Raw genomic sequence first — 27075 nt, forward strand, 5'->3', positions numbered from 1 at the left:
GATTGTTGAAGGAGTGGTCTTGTATGTTACTTCAAACTTAACCAGATATGCTGTCAATCTTGAACATTTTTGAGTGGTCTCATCTCAGTCAAAGAAATCTGTTTTGTAGAATTCTTTAAATTATCAAACTCAATTACCAGTTTGATAGCAACCTTTCCTGCCTGTCAAGTTATTTTTTGTTTCGTTGGAAGCAGTTTCTATAATACTTATGTTAACTGATAGAATTAACCAATTTGAACAGTTGTACAGAACCGCCCAATGGTAAGATGGATTCGAACACCTTATATTTGTTACTTACTTCTAGAATGCAATAGTTTACTTAATGAATATTGCTTTGTACTTTCTTATGATTCAAAATATAAACAGTGGTCCATTTCATTCCATTGTAAATTATTTATTTTTTTCTCTTTTGGAACCCAATTTCTCTCATGCAGCAAATAAATTGTTCTCAAAGAATTTGACATTGGCCTAAATTGTGATGCTCTTTTTGTGTATTGTTCTGCTATAATCAGAATGACAGCCACATTTGATTTCCCTACAAGTTCCCTACAAGTGTGGAAAATTGCCTTTTGCACCAATAATTATAATATTATTATTATTCATGTCCTCTCGAAGCTCTTTGAAAAAATTTACAGGGTTCATCAGCTTATTGATAGATTATAAGAAAGAACAGTGATCTGTCGGACAGAAATGTAAGAAATGGAAAAAATTACAGAAGATATGACCAAGACTACAGGCTTATGACACCTGCCAGTTTGCCAATTAGATATTTCATGGTTTCTGTGTGTCCAAGATAATTGGCATTATTATTTATTGTTGTATTACTTTATGACTAAATCATTACAACACTGGTAATCATGTCATGGGTGAGGGAGGGCGGGGGGGGGGGGGGATTTGCATGCATTCATGCCACAGGGACCTCCCGTGAAATCTCATAAGAACTGCCTGCAAACATGCTAGAAAGTATAATGCTGACCCATGATCAAACACGGACATTTTTCACTGAGTTCAGTATATAAGCTGAAGAGTTCTTAGTATCTCAGAATAATGTGTGTGGTTGTCGTGTGCGAGGGGGGGGGGGGGGGTGGTGGAGGGCAAGGGGGTATTTCAAATTTGGGATCAGTAATGAATGCATTTTGTGCTGCTATAAGAAATTGTACTGCACATTTACTCACCGCACTGAAATATCTGATGATTTACTGATATGACGTGCCCAAGCGGAGAATGTAAGCAAGAAAAGAAGCAATATTATAGTTCATTTACTGAAGTATATTACAAATGAATCTATCAATATTGATATATTATATCACCTTAGAATTATGCTGGCCTTTCACTATATCATATATCATGTAAATAATATGCCTCTCACATAAGACCCTTCCCACTCCGCAGAAGTTAATTTTTGGTTATAGTTGATCTGAGATTGTTCTAACACAGCCTACTCATTCAAGTTTTCAGAAAATGCAAAATTATCAACTTTATCAGTTTCAAGATTTCCATAAACATAAACTAAATCAAACGTGATAGAATGCAACACAGTGATAGGAATTTTCCATTTTTAAATATTGAAATTATAACTTAATGATCACAAAACAGGTTTATCAGCAAGCGCCTTGACACTAAGAAAACAAAAATGCTGTATTGAGAAGGTCAACCTGTGTAAATGACAAGTTAGAGTATTAACAGTTTCTCCGTACCCATGTATATGGCATCTGCTTATAATTCATGACAATCTTTGTAAGTGTCACATCAAACAAACTAGTTGTTGAACTAAGTAAGCACTGTAGCATTAAATCTAGTTTACCTGATGCATAAGAAACTGAAGTCAAGGAGTCAAACCACTCTAATGTGGTACTAACTTAACATGAAATCAAGAAAAACACAAAATATATGTAAACAAACTTGTCTATTTTGTAAAAACCATCTCACTCTTTAAAACAAACTTTGTGTTGAAACTACATAATAATCCATTTGGATACTGTACATTTGTTATAAAAGTCATCAATAAAAAAAATTAGTAAAACATTTTAGTATATATATATATATATATATATATATATATACATATATAATTGAAATTGTAGTGAGTTGATCATCCAGAACAGTGAAAAAGAATATTTAACTGTAGTTTCTCCTTATTGTCTGTGGTATATCTAAAACATATACCAATGATGTTTTTTCGGTTTGCTTTGACTTTCTAGTAAAGGCTTTAATCCACGGGAGAGGTTATTTTATTATGGATGCATAGTTTCCAGGCTAGGTGAGGATGCCCACCACTTTTGCAACTACAGTATGGTTAAAATAGAGGGTGAACAAAGGCTAAAATAAGATGTGACAACGATGATGCATAAGTTCCTACTGTATATTGACCCACCAACAACACCATTCCACCAAAGACAAATTATTTTCATTCACAAATTTTATTGATAACAAAACTAGTTTGATAAAAATGATCCACTCAGCCTTTGCTTCACTTCTTTGGTCCAGTGTGCAAGTCATGTAAAGTGTAACACACTGTATCGTTGCAAAGCTCTCTCCTGAATTTGATCCAAGGAATGGAAAACTGTATCAACATTGCATGTGAAGATTAGTATATGGACTTATTAACTTCTCTTAGTGCACATGTCTGGAAATTTCAATCATGCATTCTAAAAATTAAGGTAAAACTTTTAATTCCTACTTTGGTATCATCTTTATGAAAGGCCTATAAGAGTAAGCATAATATCATATACCACATTTATTTATATCTACTTTATTAAACCTACTGTACTTCATATTAAATTGAATGAGGCAAGACATTTCTTTCCCTAGAACACAATCTCAAATCGGAGGCCTAGAAATACAAGTTTTGGATTTTACATTTGAGCTAGCATGCACTAAGTTCAGACCAATCTTTACATGTAATGGCAGGGAGGATCTCGGGTCCGGGAAAGGAAGGCAAATATAACACATTAATAATTTACTTCATACCTTAATCAGGTTATGCATTGTAAAATTAGAAATTAACAGAGGCAAATCTTTCAAATACATTAACATTAATCAGCAAAGATAACATTTCTGACTTCTGTTTTCCAAATCCAAAGGGTTTTTCAAACTCGAATTTGCCTGTCTTGACTTCAAACATAATATTTAACCCTTTTATTTCTATGAAAACTCACTCACTATTTAGAACAGTGCTGGGACGGAGACAGTAATTCCAAGGGAACAGAGAGGGTCCTTTCCTCTCATTAAAATGAGACAATTATTAGTTTATATACAAGGGCCTAAAATGCCATAAGCTGACATATGAGCTTGGGATAGATAAACCTATTTAAAAAAATTGAAAATTGTCTATAATATCCTTGACTGAATATAGTAGTATGCTGATATATTAGCAATTGTAGGATACTAGGCAATGGAGAAAATGAATGACATAAAGGAACACTACAACCAGAAGTAAGAAAACACAAGTATATGAAACAGAACAGTAATAGCTCTTCAATAACAAATTTACATATTTGGGATTCCTGCACTTTCATTGTTCTATCGAGAACTGAGGCAATTATTAAAATTTGTTCATTTTGACAAATTGGTTATGACAAAAACTCATGCAGCAATATTAAGTCATTTATTAGTCAATATTAAGTCATAAGGCATTTTTACAGGACGACAAGCTTATTACTCAAAAACAGAGAGTAGAATGCAAGTAGCATGTGGATCGCAAAACTGTGTACTGGGATCATAACAGACTGCTGCACTCTGTTAGTTGAGTAAGAACGCTAGTGGCTTTTGTAGTGTAAAACAATACTTAGCAACCAATCCTTAAAATCTGTTCTTCTGCTATGAATATGCATGACTTTTGAAATGATTAATCCAAATTTTAACTGTTTTACTTCTACTTTGCAACTAACTCTTGTTATAAATGCTTGTTTATAACCAACCAGGTGTATAATGAATATGTTACCAGGATGCCCTTTCAATTCTGGGTCTATTACTGCACTCATGATCCAACTGATGTTGCAGCTTAAATGACAGCATATATAATGTTATTGTACAAATTCATCCCATACTTCCCCTTAACACTTAATAAAGGCCTACCATACAACAGCAGCATATGAATATTCTGAAACTCATCCAAACTTCTTTTAATGTACATCTTGGAATCCAATTACTGAAAAGCAGTTAGCATTCAGCAAGTTAAGGAATTTTGTCTATACAGTAATGAGTTATAAACTCTTATTGCATATTTTCTTGGGCAGGATTTATGCATGGACTGAGATCCCCATATAAACCCTGATTCAAGGAAACTTAACAATGCAAACACCTCTGTGGCATACATAACAAACCCTGATGCATTACAAACACCTTTAAACAACAGAAAGCTTATCCTCCTCGGCTGAAATAATAATCAAAACATATCCTGTATTCACATGTGACTGAAACACGGAGGCCTCGTGGACTTAAATCATGCGGCAGAAAAATAAACCAAAATTAAACCTGCCGTGATATTGTTTATCAGGTTCTCTCTGGTTGTTATCGGACCTGTATTACCAGTTTCAGTTAGTTTCAATGTATATATAGATTTATCAATGAAAAGAAGGAATTCTTGTCAGATATTGATAGGAACAGAGAGAACAGACACATCTTGCTTAGTGAACACTTTGGCATATCTTGAATTTCTAACTTTCTATGTTTTCTTAAGTAATGACCTAACTGACCACGGCAGAAATTTTATCTCACTAACTCTCAATTTTTTTGCAAACAATGCAGCATCTGTTAATTTTGGCATGAGAATAGAAAGCTACAAACATTTTCAAATTTGGTGATGAACAAGTTCTAAGCTTTTGCGAAATAACACAATTCTGATAATTCAACTCAACTCACAGTGCTTTGTCTTATGTGTAGAAAATGGATTAACAAATGTGGTGCATCAATCCACAAATTCTCTTCCTCCAAGGATTCAAATTGTGATATATCTTGTCATGCAAACTTAAAATCGTCCCTCATTGTACAACTTGTTTTTTTTCACAAAGGAAATTGAACACACCAGAAAGTAATGCGATTTCTTGATCTCCATGCTCGACAACGTTTGTTTCAAGATTACATTCTAAAAAAATATGTATAAAGATCTTGGATGGAACTTATATTAACCACATGTAGTAAAATATCCCTTCCATAAATAGCTGAGAGGACAGAGAATAAAATCGTCACATCCCATGATCAGATACTTGAATTAAAAGTTGCATTCACTTCCTTCAGTTAAAGATATCCACTCAGAGCCAGGTGGTGAGTAACTGGTCATTACATCTCTTGAAAAGTAACCCTTTGGCCCTTTCCATGGTATATCTGTGTGATCTCTGTTGTCCGTAAAAGATTTTTCGACGGGCGTTAAGGAAACCAACGATTTAGTTCTTTCCTCACATTTTTTTCAATATTTTTTGCTGCCACAAAGCTCTCTAAAATGAGGTGAGCAATTCAACCTCCCAGAGTAGTTTCTTAATCCAGTGCTCGGGCACTTCTTGCCACTGCAGCAGGCATCTGGAGTACAGCTCTAGCTACCTCCCTTCTGCTTGCGGCGTTCTAGTAACGGGTTGTTGGAAAGTTCCACCTCCTTGATTTTGACACCATCGTAGTTCACCCTCATGGTTGCGAGAGCTTTGGTCAACTCATCCTAAAGAAAAAGAAAACAAAGCATTACATGTGTCAAACTCAACAAACTTTGTTGCTCTGGTAACCAAACCAGATTCCATTGAAAAGTTCTGAATAAATAATGTGAAAGTTGGAACCTAAGAGGAAATCGATGAGGTTCCCAGGATGTTCAAATCCGTAGAGTAGCTTAAAAAGTTTGAGGTTATCACAAATAATTTTTTCCGTCATTTCAATCTTCAAAGGGTTTCAAATGTTCAAGACATAAATGTTCAGTCTCCTCATGTGGTTCATCTGATTACAATTTTAACCACATATAAATATATCTATGTAAGTATATATATATATCTATATAAGTATATATATATATATACATTATATATATACATATATATATATATATATATATATATTCCACAAACTGGAATATTTTGGGGGTTTTTTTTGGACAAACTTTCTTCTTACATTGTTTGTCTAATCCCCAGAAAGGAATCTCCTCAAGCTTCATAATTTCAAAAGTATTTGTTCTCAATGCCTCACATTTTCCCTTTCAGTAGCCACTGACGATTAGAAAAAATCTAATATTTGTGCTTAGTCATCTCCTTTGCCTAAAATATTCATTGTCACGCTTCTTATACAACTAAAAGTGCTCTGATGTAGAGAGACCATCATTTTATAGCAACTAGCCACAAATTCAATACCAGAAGATAAATGCATTTCCATAAACAAAAGAACAAATTTCCTTCTCATATATCAACAAGGACATTTCCTATGGATATTTGCAAGGACTGTGAAACTAACAATGCAGTCATGAATATTGATGATCACTCATGAATATTCACTACTCATCTGATTATTGAGCGGTCATGTGACTGATGACCATTTATGAACATTCATGATCAATCATGAGTAATCGTTACTTTAGTGGAAATGCCAACACTTGAGAGTGAAACATACACACGCTATCTGAGTTTAGTAACGATAAACCCCGAAAGGTGATATTTAATTATTCACAAACCCTGACATGTGCGGCATTCTCCTCCTTCTCCTTTTTGATTAAGCGATTCAACGAAAGAGAGCTGATTGGAAAAATATTATATACAAATTGGGAAATGATTTTTGAGGATGAATTTACCTTGACGTCCTCCCATTGGTCTTCTTCCTCTTGGAGGACTTTGACGGAGTGTAAAGGCGTCATGGGTACTTGATTACATTGCTGAGAGTGTAAAGATATGAAGTAGTAAATCAATATCAGATGAGACTGTTCATTAAGTTATTTTATAGTAGTCAGATAGTTGCCACATATTCAATGTCCACCTGATGTACCTAATGTATGGATTTAATACAATGATGTTTGCAATAAAATACCAGTACAATAATATCACATTTCATGTGACTAAGCTTGGTCGGCTTCATAAAAAACTACAAATGAAACACATTGGTATACAGAAAAACATAACACCGATTATATCGGTATTTTTCGCGGATCAGGTGCACACTCTTCGTTTACTGGGAATAATACGTAACCATGGGTGGTAACAAGAGCTGACAGACTCCTATGCATTACATGGTGAAAACAAATTGATTAAATGTCGAAGGAATAAAACCTAACGTACTCGAACATGTTATCACCCCCCAAAAGGTAGTTTTGTATGTGTGTCTTCCCTTCATGTGACACTATGAACTACACGTGTCTGATCACTGAAAGCTGAACAAAACTGCTGTTCCCACTAATATTCTCACTGTTCACTTCCCAATCCTGCCCTCTCTAATCCCTCCTTTTCCAACTCTTACCCTTCCTCATTAGCCTCCCCTTATCCCACCAACCCCCCCCCCCGTCTTCTTCTTCCCATTTCTGCATTCAGCATACAGGAAACACTATGAGTGGTTCTTACTTTGACCCAAGAATGATTCATGAACTCTGTGATTGTGAGCCTCTCGGTTGGATCTGTTCGTAAGAGCTGTCTTATCAACTGTTTGGCTTCTTCAGATACAGCATTCCATTCGGGGCTCGGAAACTCATACTGTCCGTTGCGGATTCGCTTCTTCATTCCAGGTGAAATGGCAAGACCGTGGTTGCTATAGAAGGGTGGAAAGCCACATAAGCTGCAGGTATAGAGAGAAAGGAGAATAAAGTACATCTCTTGAAGTGAATAGTTGAAAGATAAGTTGATCAGTTTGTAGAGAAATAGAAACCTAGTTGGTGATACTATACAATTAGACAAGAGGGTACAATTTATTCAAATGTAAAATTATCAAAGTCATAATGCCACAGGCTAATTACAATCGACGATACTGAACACCAAATCAATGTTTTTCCACCAAATGAACGTTTCATTTTCACAAATAAATGGTCCAGACTTCATTAAGACAATTTTCCATATTAGTATTTCTACATCATAATCACCATAATCACCATGCATGCAGAAAAATGAACGTGGAAGAAGACTTAGCTATGATGAAGCTATTTAACTGGTCTCTTACAGGGTTTTACCATTGTACAGTACCAGCAACTGAAAAGAAACATTGCTTGCAGAGCTGCTTTAATCATATGAACCCAAAGTCCTTCTTTGACTAGTATATGTACATTCATCAAGTGCTAATACAATTCTCAAACTTAAAGACAAAAGTCCAAAGACTGGTGGACATAAGGAGCAGATCTGCATCTCACTCAAAAGATGCAGTACTAACATCTCTTGCGCAACTGCCACGGATCACAATGTGTCATTAAAGGAACTGTAACGTAAAGCAATCAGTATCAAAACTCGAAGAAGATAAGAATTTTATCTTCTGTGGTTGAGGATGCATAGAACTACCAAGTCAGTTATTCCCAGACTCATGTATCACCACCACTCATATATATATTGTAAGATTCCAATTCCAGAGTGTGCCAGTCACAATTGTGTTTACAATTAATGATGTGGTGTAACTAAAGTTACTGCACTAAGAAAGACCGAAATCCTCATTCGTACAATTAATGATTGGGTGAAACTTAAGTTACTGCACTAAGAAAGACCGAAATCCCATTCGTAAATGTGCACAATGTGTACAATCTCCAAGATACACAGAGATCTAGAATGAAAGTTCTTCAAAAACTTAAAAACTAGATTCCATGGGCAGTAGCATTAGAAGTGAAAAGAAGGTAGAAGAAGGTTAGATAGAAAAAAGAGACTCACAGAATATACATGATGACACCTAAGGACCACATGTCACAGGATTTGTCATATTTCTCTGGACCCAAGACCTCTGGTGCTGTTGGAAAAAGAATACACAGATATTTTTAAATATATATTTATATCGAGCACACACAGAGTTTCTTCAATAGTGTTAGAAATGAGCAACGAAAAAGTTGAACCCTTATAATCCCAAGGTCACTATTTCAAATCCAATTTTAGCCAAAATTGTCTTTTCTTTTCTTAAAACTTATGTACTGTAAATCATACCAATGGGAATTACATAAACTGGTATTACAAGTCTGCTTCATAATATTACTTCACAGCATTCCAGACCCACTACTGTTTTGTAGTCAATGTACCTTGCTCCTCTAGATTAGAATTATTATTACAGAATTTAAAACATCTGCTACTACCTATTTATTCCTATATCTTACTACTGTAAGGGAATTTATAAGGAATGGCATTATATGGAGGATCAAATCTCAAGGAGAACACAGATTGTACAGGTCTGCAACAATTCTTGAGTTGATGTAATTCAAATAATGATCTCATTCTTTCCGACTACAAGACAGGAAGGACAAGGTTGCTATAGATACGCAACTGCTAAATGTAAACACAAAAGTGGAAATAAAGCCCAGTGTGTTATATAATTACATGGATTGCTAGCAGAGCTACCCACAGGATCACTGATTTGAGAGGAACCTTTGAAATGGCGGTTCTATTAGACATCAAATGACACAGAGCTGTCTGGTAATGGTTACCTATAATTAACTGACAAGTACTGAAAAACAACAAAAAAGGTCGTTCAGCCTTCATGCAGAAACATGAATCAGAGCTAAAATATGACCAAATCTCAACATGTAATATTTGCCATATATAGAAGTTTAGGAGCTCCACATTGTTACATCTTACATAATCATGTGATAGACTAAGTTTCATAAGAGATAAACACGGACGAGTTTAGTACATGGTAAATATAACTCAACCTTGATTAAGTTTATGGTTTCTCTTCAATCTAAGAAGATCCCACTATTCCAGAAAGTGTTATATAGTTGGCAGGTGGGAACAGTTAAAAAAAAAAACATTGAAAAGGTGGGTTTCGGGAGAAGCGGGGGGGGGGGTTAAGAAGGGTAGAGTGGGAGTTATGATTAGCTGAATGTAGTAACTCACCAACATAGTAGGGTGTATAACACGGAGTGTTAAGACTGTTTGTTGTTGTCTCTTTGGCGAAACCAAAATCTGTGAGCTTGAGGACTGAGTTTGAGCCGTTGTCTTTGTAGAGGAGATTCTCTGGTTTAAGGTCTCTGTGTGCTATATTCATACAATGGAGATGTAAAAGAGCTTGACCTATACTGTGAACAACTTCTGCAGCCTCTGAAAGACAAAGAAAGAGTAAAAAAAAATGACACAATGTTACAAATATCCTTTCAGCTTGTTCACAAAATACTCAATTAATTGATACTGCCATACCTCCCCAACCCCCCACCCTTCCCTCCAACAACCCCCTTCTTTAAAGAAGAGAAAAGAAATAACTGAGAATAATAAACATCACTGTCTTCTAAACTTTTCTCAAAGTTTTCAAGATGGCTTTCTCTCCTTGATATAATACACAGGAAGTGAAACGTACAACGGACAATGAAAATTGCTACCTTATTTTCAATTACGATACTCAAAAGTGACTTGCTTCCAAAGAAATTATCTGAATTTCTTTGGGGACAATTTAACTATAATTAAGGCTGTACTATATGTGATAGACCAAGAATAGCACTTGCTGCCAACTGAATGTTGTTTGCTAAGTTTTTACAACATTATACCAAATAGGTCTCCATAACAACCCAGGCAGCTGAATATTGCACCAAAGGTTAATTCAGTTTGTTAATTATGAACCTTTCAGGATATGAACAAATGATATCTGTGTATTTAATGTAAAAACTGTAGTGTTTTTTCATAACCACTGTAATCGCCATGACACTCCACTTTTCAATTGATAGTACAAAGGGCCATTAACAGACTTTCAAAACAGCACTTAACAAAATTAAAAACCATAAATGCTTCCCACCACTCACATGGTTGATAAATAATGAAGTACATATTCTATTTATTAATTCAGTAGTTATTTATTGAAATTAAGCTAAATATAGTCCCAACTGCCAGGACTGTCATATTCAAGAGACATACATAAGATGTATGTATACATGTTAAGCAATTTTAGTTTCCACTTGAACATGAGTGATTTGATGTTACACTGCTATGACGACATCGCATTCCACAAGTTTGTGTACTTGCAATTTGACATACCAATGTCATATATACCTACAGACTGTTTATCACCGAAATTCATTACATTTCATTGTCTGTTAGTGAAGTAACAAGTCAACAGGGACTGCATGTTATTATCAACACTGATAGTAATTGCAGTTATTAATGTACTGTATTATTGTCATTGGGAATCAGAGATCCAGCTCTTGAAGGCTTGAGTAAAATACCACAACAGCTCCACCTGATCATGATGGTGGTGACCACGACTGACACAAACATACAAGAACTACCTTTCCTTGATAACACAATGAGATTTTGAGAGGGAGATATTTTAACAAAACCAATAAAGAATAACTATATAAACTTGGAACTGATCAAACTCATAGCTTCTTCTTCTTCTTTCTTCAAATCAATGGTAAGGAGGGAGTTATAAATCAATTTTGATTAAATCTTCCTCATTTCAACATTGTTTGCAGGACAAGGATCGATTGCCAAAATTTTGAAATAAATAGAAATGTTAATTGCATTCTGTTATATGTGTATTTTACTTCCACAATTTACTAATATTGTAGCTAACAATCCCCATCAACCCCCTCCCCTCTTGACAAATTGTGTGTACATGCTAGCATATATCACACAGACACACACCAACTTGAAAGCATATATAGGTTACTGTACTTGCCAGTACCAGTTGCCTAGAATTACATCCAGTAACCAAAATTTATGGTCTGTTTCACTTGTCCTGATATTTTAAACCCATAGTCTTGCACTGATGTGACAAAAATTACAAGTATCTAATCCCAAAGAAATCACCCCTTCCTACGCCACCCACTCAACCAAACGAGTAGCGCTGTCAGTTTGAAATTAAACAAAGAAATCATCGTCTGGTCTGGCATCTAATACTAGATTTAGACGCATGTACACAATAGTTGCTATTTTTAAATTATATAACATTAATCATCCCATTATGAATACTAGTGCCATGAAAGAAACAAATTACACTTCTTTCCAAGAAGTAGGAATTGTTTTTTGGTTAACATTTATTTTTCTAGAGCATTGCAAATCCCAAACTAACAAGGGAATGATACTCTTAATACATACTAATGCGAATACAACATGGTTGCAATCAGGATGTTAGTCAATAATAACTACCATGACGACCAGCTCTTGTAGTTCTTAAGTTCCATGATGACTTCTGCAGATGTTTTGATACAGTACAAAGTGACGTAACTTCTGTACTTACTTTACCTATTTTTGTCACAGATGACTAACTACTGGCATTTTCAGTGCAATATGGATCACATCATCAGAAAGCAGGATTTCAGAAACCACAACCAATGATACTGTACGTGGTACATGTTATTAACACCAAGCGTGACAAAACCTAACATTCCATAACAAGTGCCTGGTAATACCAGTATTTTTTCTGATTTGGGTATTAAGTCGGTTCCAGTCCCTTTATATCAATCATGCTTTGCCAGGATTTCTCAATCCGAGTAAATGCCAAATGTTTTTAAGTAGTTCCTTCCTTCATATCCCATCTCTCACCACATTCACTCACGTACCTTGAGAGGTGTCTAGAAACAAATCTGTGCATGTCCAAAGAAGATCAAACTAGACCGAGAACACCAATCTAACGAAATTGGCAGTTCTACTAAATTCTTATTTCGTTCATCCTTTTCAGACAACTGGAAGGTACCACAAACTGGAAACACTATTCACCGGGGGGCGGGGGGGATGGGCATCGGGGAGAGTAAAAAATGTAAATGAATTGCAAGTTTTATCACTGAATATTAGCAGTATGCAAGTCTCAGTAACTAATGGCAGTTTATAACTATTTCCACAACAATTCTATAATATGAAATGTTATTGACTATTATCTCTGAAAGTTTTGAAATGTTTAGGCTCTAGTGTTAACTTTCTTAAATCATTTATAGCACAGCAACAGGTATTACAACGGGTTAGTTAGTTCATCTCTTATGATATGATCAGACTATATACCAACAGACTAGCTTGGACTGTTGAAGTGATTTGATTGCCAAGAGCTCATTAATTATGCCGAAGATTCAACCTGCTGCTGTAAAAGGTACCGTACACTGAAGCAGCAATGCGTCTAGTGTACATCCCACAGAGCCGAGGAAGTTATCCAGCCAGACATTCCTGTACAGTGTACCTTCTATTTAACTGGTGGCCACATACAGAATTAAAAGGGGGAGGGAGAAGGAGGAGTGATGAAATATCTCTCACAGCTTCCAAAAATAATTTGAATTCCACTCCAATGATATTCACTCATTCATTCATTCATTCATTGTCATAACATTGAGGCATCGGTCTGCTGGTTGGGTCCGTACTTTACTGCGATGGGACGAGGCAGACTTTATTAATGTCACTACAACCAGAGGTGACAGATATTCATAGGGTATGACGAGACACAACTACGGTGCTAAAAGTAGCATATCACTATTGCACTAAATACTGTTATACTGTATGTACACAAACGTGTCAGTTGCAATTATTTTCACGATTATTCCATGGCATAACAAATTTATCAGAACTTTTCAATTGCTTTCAAGATTATATTCCACGGCATTAAAAATTTATCAATCTCAGTTTTCTAATCAAATTATTTAATCAATACATGTACAGTACAGCATGTGTCGACTGATGTCTGTGTCATATGACCAAAGGTCAACTCTTGTTTTGCTAATTTTATTCATTTCATCTATCAGGTACAGGCAGAACACCCTCATATTTTATGGTATTAGTGTTTCTGAATAAACTTACACACAGTGTCAACGGTATAGGAAAAGAATGAAACTTATAGTGCAAACTATTGTCTCCAAACCTGGGCATACCAAGAATATCGAAAGTAAACAGGATGTTGTACCGGTACTCCAAGCAAACTGTAAACAAAACTGTTTGCAAAACAAAAATATGTCAAAGTTGACCTCTTTCTGTAAACAAAACTGTTTGTGAAACAATATTATGTCAAAGTTTACCTCTTTCTGTAAAAGCCGTTTTCTTTTGTATTCTGCTAAATAGTTCGCCTCCTTCCATGCTGTAGGTATAAAAATGAAATAATAGCAGTTATTGAAAGAGGAACTAAAAAACAAATTTTAAATTTAAGTAAGTTCAATCAACATCAAAACTGTATTTATACAAAACAAATTCAAGGAATCTTTGGAGAGGAAACAATTTATAGAATATAATTACCTAAGGGGGAGGGGTGGGGAGGGTAACTCCATCTATAGAAAGAATTACAAGATATTCAGGGGCTGGAATCCAAACCCTCAATTTCACCCTAGGGCTGAGATCAATATGATTGTTAAAGTCATGATAAATACCACTGTTCCCCCCCCCTCCATCCCCACAAGCTGACCTCATGAATGTTATACAACATCAGGTCCTCCTACTGTACTTCTTCTAGTTAAGGTATTGGGATACCTGAAATCAACAATTGTTGCAAACACTTTACTCAGTGTTGAAGACAGGATCAAGGTTGTTGGACTTAATAAATAAACCTGAAATATAGGGAAATGATATTGTTACAGAGGAACAGCCCAGAAACAGGCATGATTGCCACCAAAGAGACCTTAACGCACTAGTGATTGGCCAGATTTAACAATCCTATACATTAGGATCTACCAAGCAAGAAGAGAGAGAGAGAACCGTACATCTCTTTTCACACTAAAATCTCATTGTTATTGAAATTCATGTTGTGATACTGCACAGCATTATCCCCTAATGACCAGAGACAATGTGACATGGCAATCACCCTTATTTCCTTGAAATTGATTCATACTAGCTACAGTAATTATCGCAACTGTGTTCGGTTTCCATTTAAAGATTATTCTGAGTAACGGTTTCAGACTGAAACGACAGTAATGTGTGAAGTCACTGCAGATCCCGCACACACCCATATATAGTGATTGATGTTAGCATGATTAATTCCTGACAGATGACTGGGAATCCGTATTCCAAGTACTTTATTAGATATCACATTTCAATCTTAAATGAAGACAACAGGATTCTTCATCCGGTTTCAGAAGAAACACTCTAGATGACTTCGGAGAAAACTGATGGATATATGTCTCATACAGTAAAACCCCAAGTCAACATTTACAGATCTACACATGATGTTAACCCACCCCCCCCCCCCCCCCAGGAAAAGGACCTAGGATGTGTCTATTCTGTACCAGATTCACTTCAGTGTATTCAGAAGATGACTGGATATATGAATGCATACGTAGTCTAGCTAAAATGAACCCACCTCAATATACATAACCCAAGTTAGTTACTAGCGTAACTTAGTGTTATGACCAAAGCAAGAGATGGAGCGATAGAGAGAGTTCCTTCAAAGTAATTTCAGTGGTTCATTCAGCCAATAATCGGTACTAGGCAGGCCTCTCAATATTATTTGTTTCTCTGAATGACTTCAAATCCTGTCAAAGAGATGCCTACTGTAGTAGCATAACACTGACTAACTCGTACACAATGTCAGCTGGGAGACTGATCGTGAGTAGTATTCCATCAGCTACATACTATGGGATGTACACACCAAAGTATGAAAGTAAATTGCTAGGCCAAACTCTTCAAGTTTAACGTTACATGTGGAAATATTCTATACCAGTGAGGCAATTCATATCTTAGCAATTGGTACCAAAACTGCAAACTAATTTGTTATTCCCAGAAATACTTCGAAAGTTTCAACTCTTTTTTTGAACACCTTTAAATTCATGGTTCTTTATCTAAAATGCCCGTGCAGTTGAATCGGTTGATGCCGATCAACTGACGAAGCAGACGGGGGAAAAACTAATTCCAAAGCTTTTCGAAAAAAAAAACCCGAAATGAAACCAATTAGTATCTTTTGTTTTAAAGCGAAGAAGATAATAATGGCAAAACTAAACAGGAAATGAAGATACTTTGGACTACAATAATTATTTACTAATCAGATAAGATGTAGAACAACTCCCAAGTTGATAATTAGACCTTAGGTCACATACCAATTTACCACTGTTAAAACACAAGATGATTATTGAGTAAGTACTGTACTTGATGAGAATATTCCCTAGATCCACTAAAGGCCAGCATGGAATAGTTTGCTTGGGGGGGGGGGGGGGGGGTGGGGACATAAAAAAACATAATATACCAGCCAGCTCTGTTTTAGTCATCATCAAACTTAATCAGTATTTCTCAATAAACTTGAAACATGAAACTGAATTCAATTATTGACATGTATACCACACATATTCGAACGGCTACCACTCTAATTAACCGCGTCTACCACTTTGAAGACAACGAGGGAGCTGTCACCCTGGAGTGAGAACACTTAAAAGAGACTGTGAGGCTGGCACTCTCCTGTGTGTGAGACATCACATGGGATGACTCACAAGATTATTTGCAGAAAGTCTGAATGAAAATTATATGCGGTGGATATCTGTTTCACTTGCAAAAATTGAGTTTACTGGATGAAAACAACACAGGGAACCATGTCTTTGAGGTGAGGAGGAGGGAGGGGGGGGGGAGAAAGGGAAGATAAAACAAATCTGTTTTAATTTAAATTCAATACAGAATGTATAGAAACTGGTAACATTTTGAAAGGAATTCAGTGGTCACTTTTGCTTTCAATGACATTACTGCTATAAAGATCCTGCAAAATTCACTCTGATACTTACTGATCAGGAACACAAATCAGATTGCTAGTAAACTGTCTATCAGTTATAATGGTGTCACTGTTCTATTTAAACAATAATGATTCTGCTATATATACTTTCTGATATTATGATTATAGGTTTGAAGGTAGGGGGGTGGTCTTTTATGGACAGGGTGTATGTGATTCCAAAATGATAATGAGGAGAATGGCACTCCCATTTGGGATGGGTGAGCGGGGGGCAGGGGTGGGGGGTGGGGAGTCTGGGGTAGTGCCCCAGAAAAGAAATTCAAAGTAAAAAATAAGATCTATACAGACAACAGAGGACCACAAAATGTGATAGATAAGGTTATCTCTAAACCCGGAAATGTTCCACACTCTTACATTACAACACTGTTACAGTACAGTGTCAAGACATGAAAGACAAATTAAAGTTACCAACTATTTATTTTTATCAAACAACTGTGTTAAATACAGTCTACATTCTTGATTTCTGGGAACACATCACTATGGAACGCGAAAAGGGCAAACTTATTTCGTTGTCTAAACTAAGTTTGTTGTTGTCTACACTTAGTTTGTTGTTGTAACTGTAGTAGGCCTAGCAGTAGAAGTGAAAGCAGCCCACGTAACATGCATTCTCCTGTGCTGGTGATGTGTGTTGAATTTTGTGCGAAACGCCTATTTTTTTTTAGCTACCAACTATCCATTTTTATCAAACAACTGTGTTAAATACAGTCTACATTCTTGATTTCTGGGAACACATCACTATGGAACGCGAAAAGGGTAAACTTATTTCGTTGTCTAAACTAAGTTTGTTGTTGTCTACACTTAGTTTGTTGTTGTAACTGTAGTAGGCCTAGCAGTAGAAGTGAAAGCAGCCCACGTAACATGCATTCTCCTGTGCTGGTGATGTTTGTTGAATTTTGTGCGAAACGCCTATTTTTTTTTTAGCTACCAACTATCCATTTTTATCAAACCACTGTGTTAAATACAGTCTACATTCTTGATTTCTGTGAACACATCACTATGGAACGCGAAAAGGGCAAACTTATTTCGTTGTCTAAACTAAGTTTGTTGTTGTCTACACTTAGTTTGTTGTTGTAACTGTAGTAGGCCTAGCAGTAGAAGTGAAAGCAGCCCACGTAACATGCATTCTCCTGTGCTGGTGATGTTTGTTGAATTTTGTGCGAAACACCTATTTTTTACATTACGCGGTTGAGCAATTTTGAACAGCGCCGATGGCAAAAACGAAAGTTTAGACAACGACATAAGTTTAGACAACGGAATTTAAGACAGCAACGTGAGTTTGAGCAACAGCATGGTGAAACAGCAGCAACAACTTTAGTTTAGACAAACGAAATAAGTTTGCTCTTTTCGCTTTCCATACATCACGCCTTTGCCCTATCCTAAAGTCAACAAGGACCTGAAGAAAGGTCAATGTTGATTCCATACAATCCGAGTTTCCACTGTTATTCTTGAACAAAGTGGAATGTTGCCTAACACACTGTAGGCCTACTTCACACCATATTATATTGTAGTCATAAAATATGCCTTAAACTATAGCAAATGAAATGGAAAATTCTGACAGGTGGCTTTGTTATGGTCACTAAACCAGCAGCTGAAGCCATGTACTGTACAGTAATTAGAGTTGAGTTGTAATTTTCACCAAGCCATTGTATTTATTTACACATAAATTAGAGACACCTCGCCCTAAATTACAGCACTATGATATAACCATTTGGCTGGGCAACTCTAACTGGCTGCTTGCATTCAATGGTTACACTAATACAAACAATTTTGTGTCACACCATATATATTGTAATGTTTAATTTCATTTGTAAAACGATTGGAATGTATGCTCAAATTCATTGCCCCCAGTGCAATGTTTCTGAATTACTTTATTGACTTGTACCTGACCGCTCCTTAACATGGTGGAGCATGGCAACACCAGGCTGGGACAAATTTCAATGTAAACAGTTAGGGAACAATGAAAAGAATAACAACTGGTCACATGACCAAACTCCTGTCATCAATATATCAATGTCAACAAACACTGATATACTTGACCATGCTATACAATTTTGCTTTATTTTTCCTTATCTATAATCTAGTTTCACCTGCAGCCTAACTGTTTCAGTGCAAATTACATTGCGATTTATTCAAAGACAAGCGTGAAAATCCTATGCCAACTCTCTTTACTATTCACACAGTAGGAAGTCCTCACCTACAGTACAGCATCAGAGTCGTTCACAAAACTAAATACTTCAAAAAACCATCTGCTGAAAAGGAGCAAGCTCTATAAGTCCCAAAATTAACCTTTCCTCCAGTCTATATCATTTATCATATGTTCTTATGCTGACATAATCTATATTCACAAATCACGGGAAAAAAAAGATAATAAAAGGAGACGTTTTTTCAAGCATCCAGAAACCCTTTAGGGAGAAAGTACTGAAGGATAAATAAATCAAGCGGAATGAAATAAACATCCTTCTTCCTACGTCATAACCTTCACCCGACTGATCTGAGATACAAATCTCCATCGAAGGGGAAATGAATTCTCATTGCCAGGTAAAGTAGTTAAGGGCGAAAGCATAATGGCAGCAAACACTCAGCAAATCTTTCTTAGTACTGCTACAATTAACTAAGTAAATCACAAAAACAAATAGGACACACCTAAAATGTAAAGAGTAACATTGAATAGGCAATGCATACCAGTTAGAAAGCATTTCAGTGAAAAATGGGTCAAGAACTGAGACAAGTAACCACCATTACCAGAGTTATTAGTACTTAACAGTACGAGCAATAATCTTGATTCTTTTTTAAATACTTCTTAAATACAATAAAAACTATTTCCTTTTATGCTTTTTCCACTTATATTATAAGTAATCATTTTTTACTTATAAATGATATATAACTGGAATGGTCCATAAGAAAAGCTTTTATGCCTTAGATGAAAATACTGCATGGAAACACATGCAAATGTGTTGTTTATTATATGGAGAAAATTACAAGACCACCAGCAATTCAGTATCCATAAAATTTCATAACATCTGATTACTGTAATCATCCTCCTCCAATTCATCAAGTCCTCATTTCTAATGTCCTCTCAAAGACAATCAGGTTCCTGTTGTGGCCCTCAACGATCAGACTATCCTGTAACTAACTGGGCTTTACTCAGGACCTAACTGCTGACACAGATTCACAACAGTCAATGTTTGACATGGTTTCGGATTTTTTTTTTGTCTTGAGAATTCCAAATCTTACTGGGTATGGATACTCACCAGCGATGTGTGTACCTGTGTGGAAAACCATGTTGAATTTTGGACACTTCTGGACACTTTGGTTGGTAGAATGATAAGGAGGTTCAATGACCAGAAGTGACCGGTCCCTAAAGTGTCCAGTGTTAGAAAGGTTATCAGTTCTATCTAGACACATTTGAGAGAAATTAGTAAGGCTATAAGGATGGGGGACAGGGGGAAGGTGGGGGGGGGTGATTTTAAACTCTAGGGTTATAAGTCTTACCATTCCATCACTACGAGAAGACTCTTCCTGCCATTGTAGATATTTTCAAAGACATCGTTGATGTAGACTATGTTCACATGTTCGCAGGCGCGGCGGTGGATCTCGACCTCCCTTCTCGATTTGGTGTTGTCGACAAGAACCTGGATACGAAATTAACACAGACAGAAGGAAAGATTAACATATATAGATACATACTTTGAATTAGTTCACACTCTACATGAACTTGATTTGGATATGAACCCATTGTGAAGAAGAAAAAGTACTACCATTTACAAAAGGAGAATTTTCTCATTAAAACAATGAAATTTGGACAAACTGAAAGATCACTGCAAATAATGACGAGACAAAACAATATCAAGCCTCATAAAAACAAACCCGCTGCATCATATGTCCTTATCAAAGTGAGCTCGGAAAACACAAATCCCCTCACCGGAACCCCCTCCCCCTCCCCTAGAAACTCTGACAATGCACAGTACAACCAGGATAAATGCATGTTATGCAAATAATTATCTACTGAATATTCATCCAGGGCAAAGCTGTACCTAGAATTTAGCATTCCTTCAAATGCATGGGAAAGCTGCATAAAATTGTTCCAGTGATTAACTTTCATAATCTTACCATCAGTTACAGTAAACGTGGTATAATGACTGGTAATAAACACTTCAAATGCATTTTCAAAACTATAATCACAACCTGGGGAATATTACTGACAGATATGATCTATTTTATACTGATGATATCATTTCCATGCATGTGACTGAGAGATTATCACCCAAAAAGCAATATTCACTGCGTAATATACGTCAGTATCATTGATTCAAATGGATATTCAGTCACAAGATCTACAACATGACTCATCAAAATTATTAATACCTGACACAAAAGCTTGCTTTCGAGATATATGTCGAACTTCACAATGTAATCTATCTTGCCTACACTAGTGTTAAACACATTTTACTGTGTGCTTATATACAAAGAACACTGAAATAAATGCTTGGTTCTGGCTGTTTGATGCACCATATTGTATTTAAATACTCTATATTAGTACGGAACTGTTAATTTAAAATTCAGGGAAAATTTAGTTTTCACATTTTGTGTAGCAGTTTTGAAAGAAGTGCTCTGAATTTTGGCCTGTTAGGAATTCATTGGTTCCTGTGTACAACAACAGCTATGTACATCTTTGTTTCATTTTTGGGGGTAAAATTAAAGTTTACTTCATACTATCTGAAATCTCAGGTAGAACAGTTCTTGCTGATTGCATTGACGATCAAATTATAACTAATTCTACATAGTTCTGGAATTCATGCAGGCATTCAAGTCCCCCCCCCCTTTCCCGACAATTAACTTTACTCCAAGCACACTATGAGTCTTGTATACTTTGCAGTAAACTGAGGTTAGAAATTAACACTTTACACTCCAAGCAAGTAAAAAAAAGAAAACTGAATGTTCCCTTCCTTTCTACTTTGCCAAATATTTAACTATTTTTTGTAAAACATGACCAAAATACTCACCTTTAATGCGTACTTCTCTTTTGTCTTGAGGTGAAAGCACTCCAACACTTTGCCATTGATTCCAAGCCCGAGAACATTTGTTGAAATTCTGTACTCTTCTGTGATGGCAGTTTTCTTTGGTGAAAACGACATATTGGTTGGTATATTCTGATTCATTGTAGACTGATTCTCCCCCATCCCTTTGCTACCCCTCTTACGACGTGCGAACCTGTGAAAGATCAGTGACATGTTTTTTGCTGTAAGTAACGATTTCTTTCAAAAATGGAAAATGGCACTTGAGGAGAGTCTCTCATAAACTATTCCGATTCTATTTCACGGATACGATGTAATTTTCCGTAAGAGTCAAATTTCAAACTTGAAATTCAGATCGTAAAGTACTTGACTTACATTCCGTAATGACGAGTCAGGTTAAATTAAAGAGCGCTTGTCCCGTATCAGAGCACATTACATCCTATGAGTATAAAAGTATCAGTTGTGGTTGAGGATGCATAGAACTATAAAGTCAGTTATTCCAGACTCATGAATCACCACCACTCATATACTGTAAGATCCCAATTCCAGAGTTGTGCCACTCACAATTGTGTTTACAATTTAATGATGTTGGTGAAACTCAAGTTTCTGCACTAAGAAAGACCGAAATCCTCAGTCGTAAATTTGCACAAAATGTACAATCTTTGTTCACACAGTCAATGGCAATACTGTACATGTGATTTGCTTCGATGCGTGCAAATCTATTCTACGGTTCGTTGAAAATTAATTACAAGTCAGATGTAATGACAAAGATTTCTAGGAAACTGTAGACAAATGGTGAGACATCCACGTGCACATCATTCCCATTGGAAAATCTTCAGGCAAGATTTATCATCAAGAACTACGGCCCTTCCTTTTATGAAACCTGGCTACTGTTCCAAGTTGTTCCATGCATTATTACCAGTGCACTAAATGCTGTTGCTACTGCTATAAACAAACACAGTATAGATCTGCCAGTAACACATGTACAGTATATATCTATAATTACAGAACGTACAAATCCAATTGCTCTGCCCTAAGTGCTTTTTGTTAAGGATCAACAGAAGATATGTCTGGAGTTGAGATTGTCACTAAAATTGTGTATATGCCGAACAAGGAGTGAAAATGTGACGTCTGCTTCTGGTGTATGAAAGCCACGTTAATCAAATAAAGATATGATCATCACTGATGCAACAACAGAATCCAACCAGCTAGGAGTTATAACGGCTGATGAGATCGATGGTTCTGCATGATATCTAACAGTGACTGTTGAACTGAAAAGTGTTGATTTAACCTTACACACAAACTTGGGTGTGCTTGGGTAACTGAACAAACCTGTCGAAGGTCATGGTACAGTGGATTTTTAACAGTTTTCAATTACAAATTAAAATTATGACACACTGAATAAGGATTGCTCAATCCAAGTGATTTGTTGTTTACATAAATCAGTGCAGATTACATCCTCTTTTTGGGATAGAAAGAAATGTATATTTTTCTACATTGTGAATTTTGCCTTTTAGTGCATAATTCCCAGACCATAGAAAAAATTGGGCATTCCTAAACCCATACTACTTAACAATACAGTATGCATATTCAAACAATGAAATAGGTACCAAAAGCAGTAACGATATAAAATACAGTATATACATTTGCTGAATGGTAAAATTGTAACAGTAAAATGCTGTTGGGTATAAACAGATTACAGTACACTTTGTAGAACTGTATTACAGTGCCATAGATTGTAACAGTAATGCTGTTGTGATAAAACATATTACTGTACATTTTGTATAACTGTATCATATTGTAGATTGTAACAGTGATGCTATCGTGTTATTACATATTACAGCACATCGTATAGTACTATGTTACCATAGATTGTAAAGGTTAATGCTGTTGTGATACAACTTAAAACAGTAAATTTTGTATTACTGTATCACACACATACTGTAGATTGTAACAGTGATGCTATCGTGTTATACTACAGCACATCGTATCGTACTATATTACTATAGTTTAGTTTGTAATAGTGATGCTGCTGTGTTACAACAGATTATAGTGTATGCATGTATATGGCTTATCAATTTGTAGTCTTAATTTGATCTTTTGCAATATGTTTTTCAGCACATTTAATACTGTTATGTGTGATTTAAATAAGACATCAAATACAAAACCAAAAAAAAGGCAGTATTAGCTAAATTTTTAAGTAAAGTGATTTATGACTATCATACGAACCATTAATTGCTAGTTAACAATGTAAGGTTGAATTTGTGGTGCGTGAGTGCACGATAGAGGGCTGTGTGGAAATGGGTATCTACTGTACTTACAGCGACATGTTCACCTCATATGTGCAGGTCTGCCTTTCCTAACAGAGTTGAAAGGCAGACCATGTGGTTGCATTTTCCATGGAAAGATAAGAACTTTAAATATGTACAGTACATGTATGCATATCTTCCATTACTGTACCCACATACTGTAGATCTGTAACTTAAGCTGATCAAGTTTCAGTTATTAGGGGGACTGATATACTTCAGAGTTAATTATGGAATATTCATTACTATATTCCAGTATAATATAATGATGTATCATTTAATCCTGTCTTTCATGTAAGCTGAAAAATCAATTCTAGGCACTACTTGTTTCAAATACTTTCAAAAGTAAATATAGTTAGATATATAATGTGTATTGGCAAAGCAACTAATATCAAGCACAGTCCGTGTGTAATGTTACACTATTACACTATACGTATATACTGTACAATACATGCATTAATATCATTTAAGCTAATACTGTCTCAACACCTCTGTATGACACTATAATTATTCAACAAATTCTCAAGGGGAAGAGATGGGAATTTCCAACAATTTCCTTTCAGGACTTATAATGATAAATACTTACACTAGAATACTTCCTAGATCAAAAGATACTATTTTGTAAAGAATTGGGACTTTTGCAATATTAGTGAACCTGTCCAATTATACAGTACAGTGCATACTGTACGCTACAACAGGTTAACAACAGTGATAAATACTGTATTGCCAAAAAGATAAAACTAATCTTTCTGGGGCTTGCATATTCCAAAAATATTCCCATAAATTTGAGAAGGAAGTTATTTGAGACAACGAACTTGTCTCTATAAGGGTAAACATGGCTTCCAATGGCAGTAAAATGCCTGTTGAATTATGGCAATGAGTGACCATGACTTCTAGCACAATTAGAAGTATTACTATACATGTGACCTTTTATGCCAAAGCTAATTGTAAGTATCAAGACTAAAGAGAAAGAGCAACACAGCGTAAACTGTAAGACAACATTTTTGACTGATCTATGTTGCTGGTTTCTCAAATTTTGGTTCTTTAAAGCGAAATTTTATGCGGTTCTAACTCCATATGGATCCTCTGACAAGATTCAGTCATATTGTGAATGGAGAATGATTGCACCAATTGAGATATGGTACTCACATCCATGCAAAATGTGATGAAGTTACAGTATGGTAACACTGTATACACTTTACTTTGTCACAAAAGTTGTTATCTTTCCAAATACAACTCTCTAAACCAGGAAATGGAAATTGAAAAGTTTCTGTTAATTTTTACAATTTACACAGTTTTTGCAGGATTGCATCAGTGCAATACTGCAGTCAACAGATACTGTATATGCAGTCAACCTTGACAGGTTTTTTAGTCGTCAAACAAGTGAAATTTTAACGTTCTTTAACGCTTGTGCATCTGGCTAATTAGCATAAGTGCCAGTATGATGTATGCACATCTGGAATTTGGATAGTAAATCACACATTTAAATTACTGACAACTTACGTAGTTTAGACTGCATCTCCAATAGCAACCAAATACAAGCCACAGGATAAATTTCAACTTGCCTTCACACATGGGGATAGTGAATTTTTAATTAAACCAAGGACATTCAGTGTTTATTTATCATTATTATTTTTTTTTTTTATGTCGAATCACTTTGCAATGTACAATACAGTGTTTGTGTAAGTACGTAAGTACTGCAGATTTAAGCTACAAGTTATACAGCATTTTCTGCAAGTTTTTGATTGAGGAAATGATTCACTTTTCACATATTTTTTAAGAAAAGGAATATGTGATATTGAACAAAGAAGGTTGGATCATATTTATTTTATATAAATACATATTAATTTCACAGTTTTTGATATTGTTAATCTGTTTCAGAATTTTTTCCCAACAGTAGCTGTAAAAGTAAAATCCTCAATATTATACACTGCTAATCCAGGCGAATACAATCTTTCATTACTGCACTGTTGTACCGAAAAAATAATGACCATAATTTCAGGAAATTGCTTGCAGCACATAAATTATGCAACCTGATTATGTATAACACGAGGGCCTCGGAAATTAATTGAAAGCATGCTGTACTCACGTTTTGGATAATTCTACAGCTTGCAACTGTTGAAAGCATACTTTGAATTGTGTAATTTCAGGGAAGGAAAACAGACCTTCTCCACCAACTACCTCCCCCCCCACCCCACCCCTAACAAAAAAGAAAGACAAGCAAACAGACCAAAAAAGAAGAAAGATTGATCACTCAAACATAAGGACAGACTTACAGGTAGCTCATGTAAAATTTCATCATCATATCTTGATTTACACAAAGAAGGATAGATTTATTACTCTGTAACCATCACAACCAAAACCTCGAACCGACAGCACATCCAGCCACATGTGATTTTCACACAGTGATTCAAGATGAGATATTTTGTCCGTCATTGCACGCAATGTGTATCAAAAGTGACAAACTAAATTGTGCAGAGACTTACAGACTTACTATATATACGGTATAAACCCCTGCGTCAGTTCAAAGATGAGGTACATGGAAAACAGCAATGTTCGTAAAATCAAGCAACAGCAGTCAGCAAACTATGGGACGTGACCCAAAAGTGGGCCAAGAACATTTTGTTCGGTTGGGCTGCAAGATTTTTCCACATGACGGCACATTTATCTTGGGTACAATTTTCGGAGATTTCCAAAGCAGATTGATTTAGGTGATTGATTTTTCTTTCTCAACATCATGCCCATCGTCCAACCTCTTCCTTTCATGGATCCAGTGCATCTATTCTGAGAGGGCAGTGAGGGGGGGATATCTGGTGAGTTGTGGCTCAATCCTCATGGAGGATACAGGGATAAAAAGTTTGCAGGCTGTTGTAATGAAGACATCTCTAGGATATATATATATAAACACCTCTTCCATTGATCTAATATGTAGAATATATATGTAGAGATAAATGTAGAACTTCACAATGTAATCTTGCCTACAACAGTGTTAAACACAATGTACTGTGTGCTAA

At 35.8% G+C, this 27075-nt stretch overlaps 1 protein-coding gene across 1 annotated transcript in view; it reads right to left on the minus strand.

Moving 5' to 3' along the window:
- Positions 1 to 1254: 1254 nt before the first annotated feature.
- The window catches only part of LOC139960937 (MAP kinase-activated protein kinase 2-like), a 34296-nt gene continuing 8475 nt past the window's right edge, over positions 1255 to 27075 (minus strand). Inside the window, exons 3-10 of the mRNA XM_071959656.1 lie at positions 21744 to 21951; positions 20233 to 20372; positions 14060 to 14118; positions 9972 to 10175; positions 8802 to 8877; positions 7521 to 7731; positions 6761 to 6841; positions 1255 to 5650 (exon numbers count right to left, since the gene is read on the minus strand). Of these exons, the coding sequence (XP_071815757.1) occupies positions 5531 to 5650; positions 6761 to 6841; positions 7521 to 7731; positions 8802 to 8877; positions 9972 to 10175; positions 14060 to 14118; positions 20233 to 20372; positions 21744 to 21951 (1099 nt within the window). The 3' untranslated portion in view covers positions 1255 to 5530. The remainder of the gene's footprint in view (positions 5651 to 6760; positions 6842 to 7520; positions 7732 to 8801; positions 8878 to 9971; positions 10176 to 14059; positions 14119 to 20232; positions 20373 to 21743; positions 21952 to 27075) is intronic.

Source organism: Apostichopus japonicus, chromosome 20 (assembly GCF_037975245.1).
Source record: "Apostichopus japonicus isolate 1M-3 chromosome 20, ASM3797524v1, whole genome shotgun sequence".
In the NCBI taxonomy this organism is placed as follows: Eukaryota; Metazoa; Echinodermata; class Holothuroidea; order Aspidochirotida; family Stichopodidae; genus Apostichopus; species Apostichopus japonicus.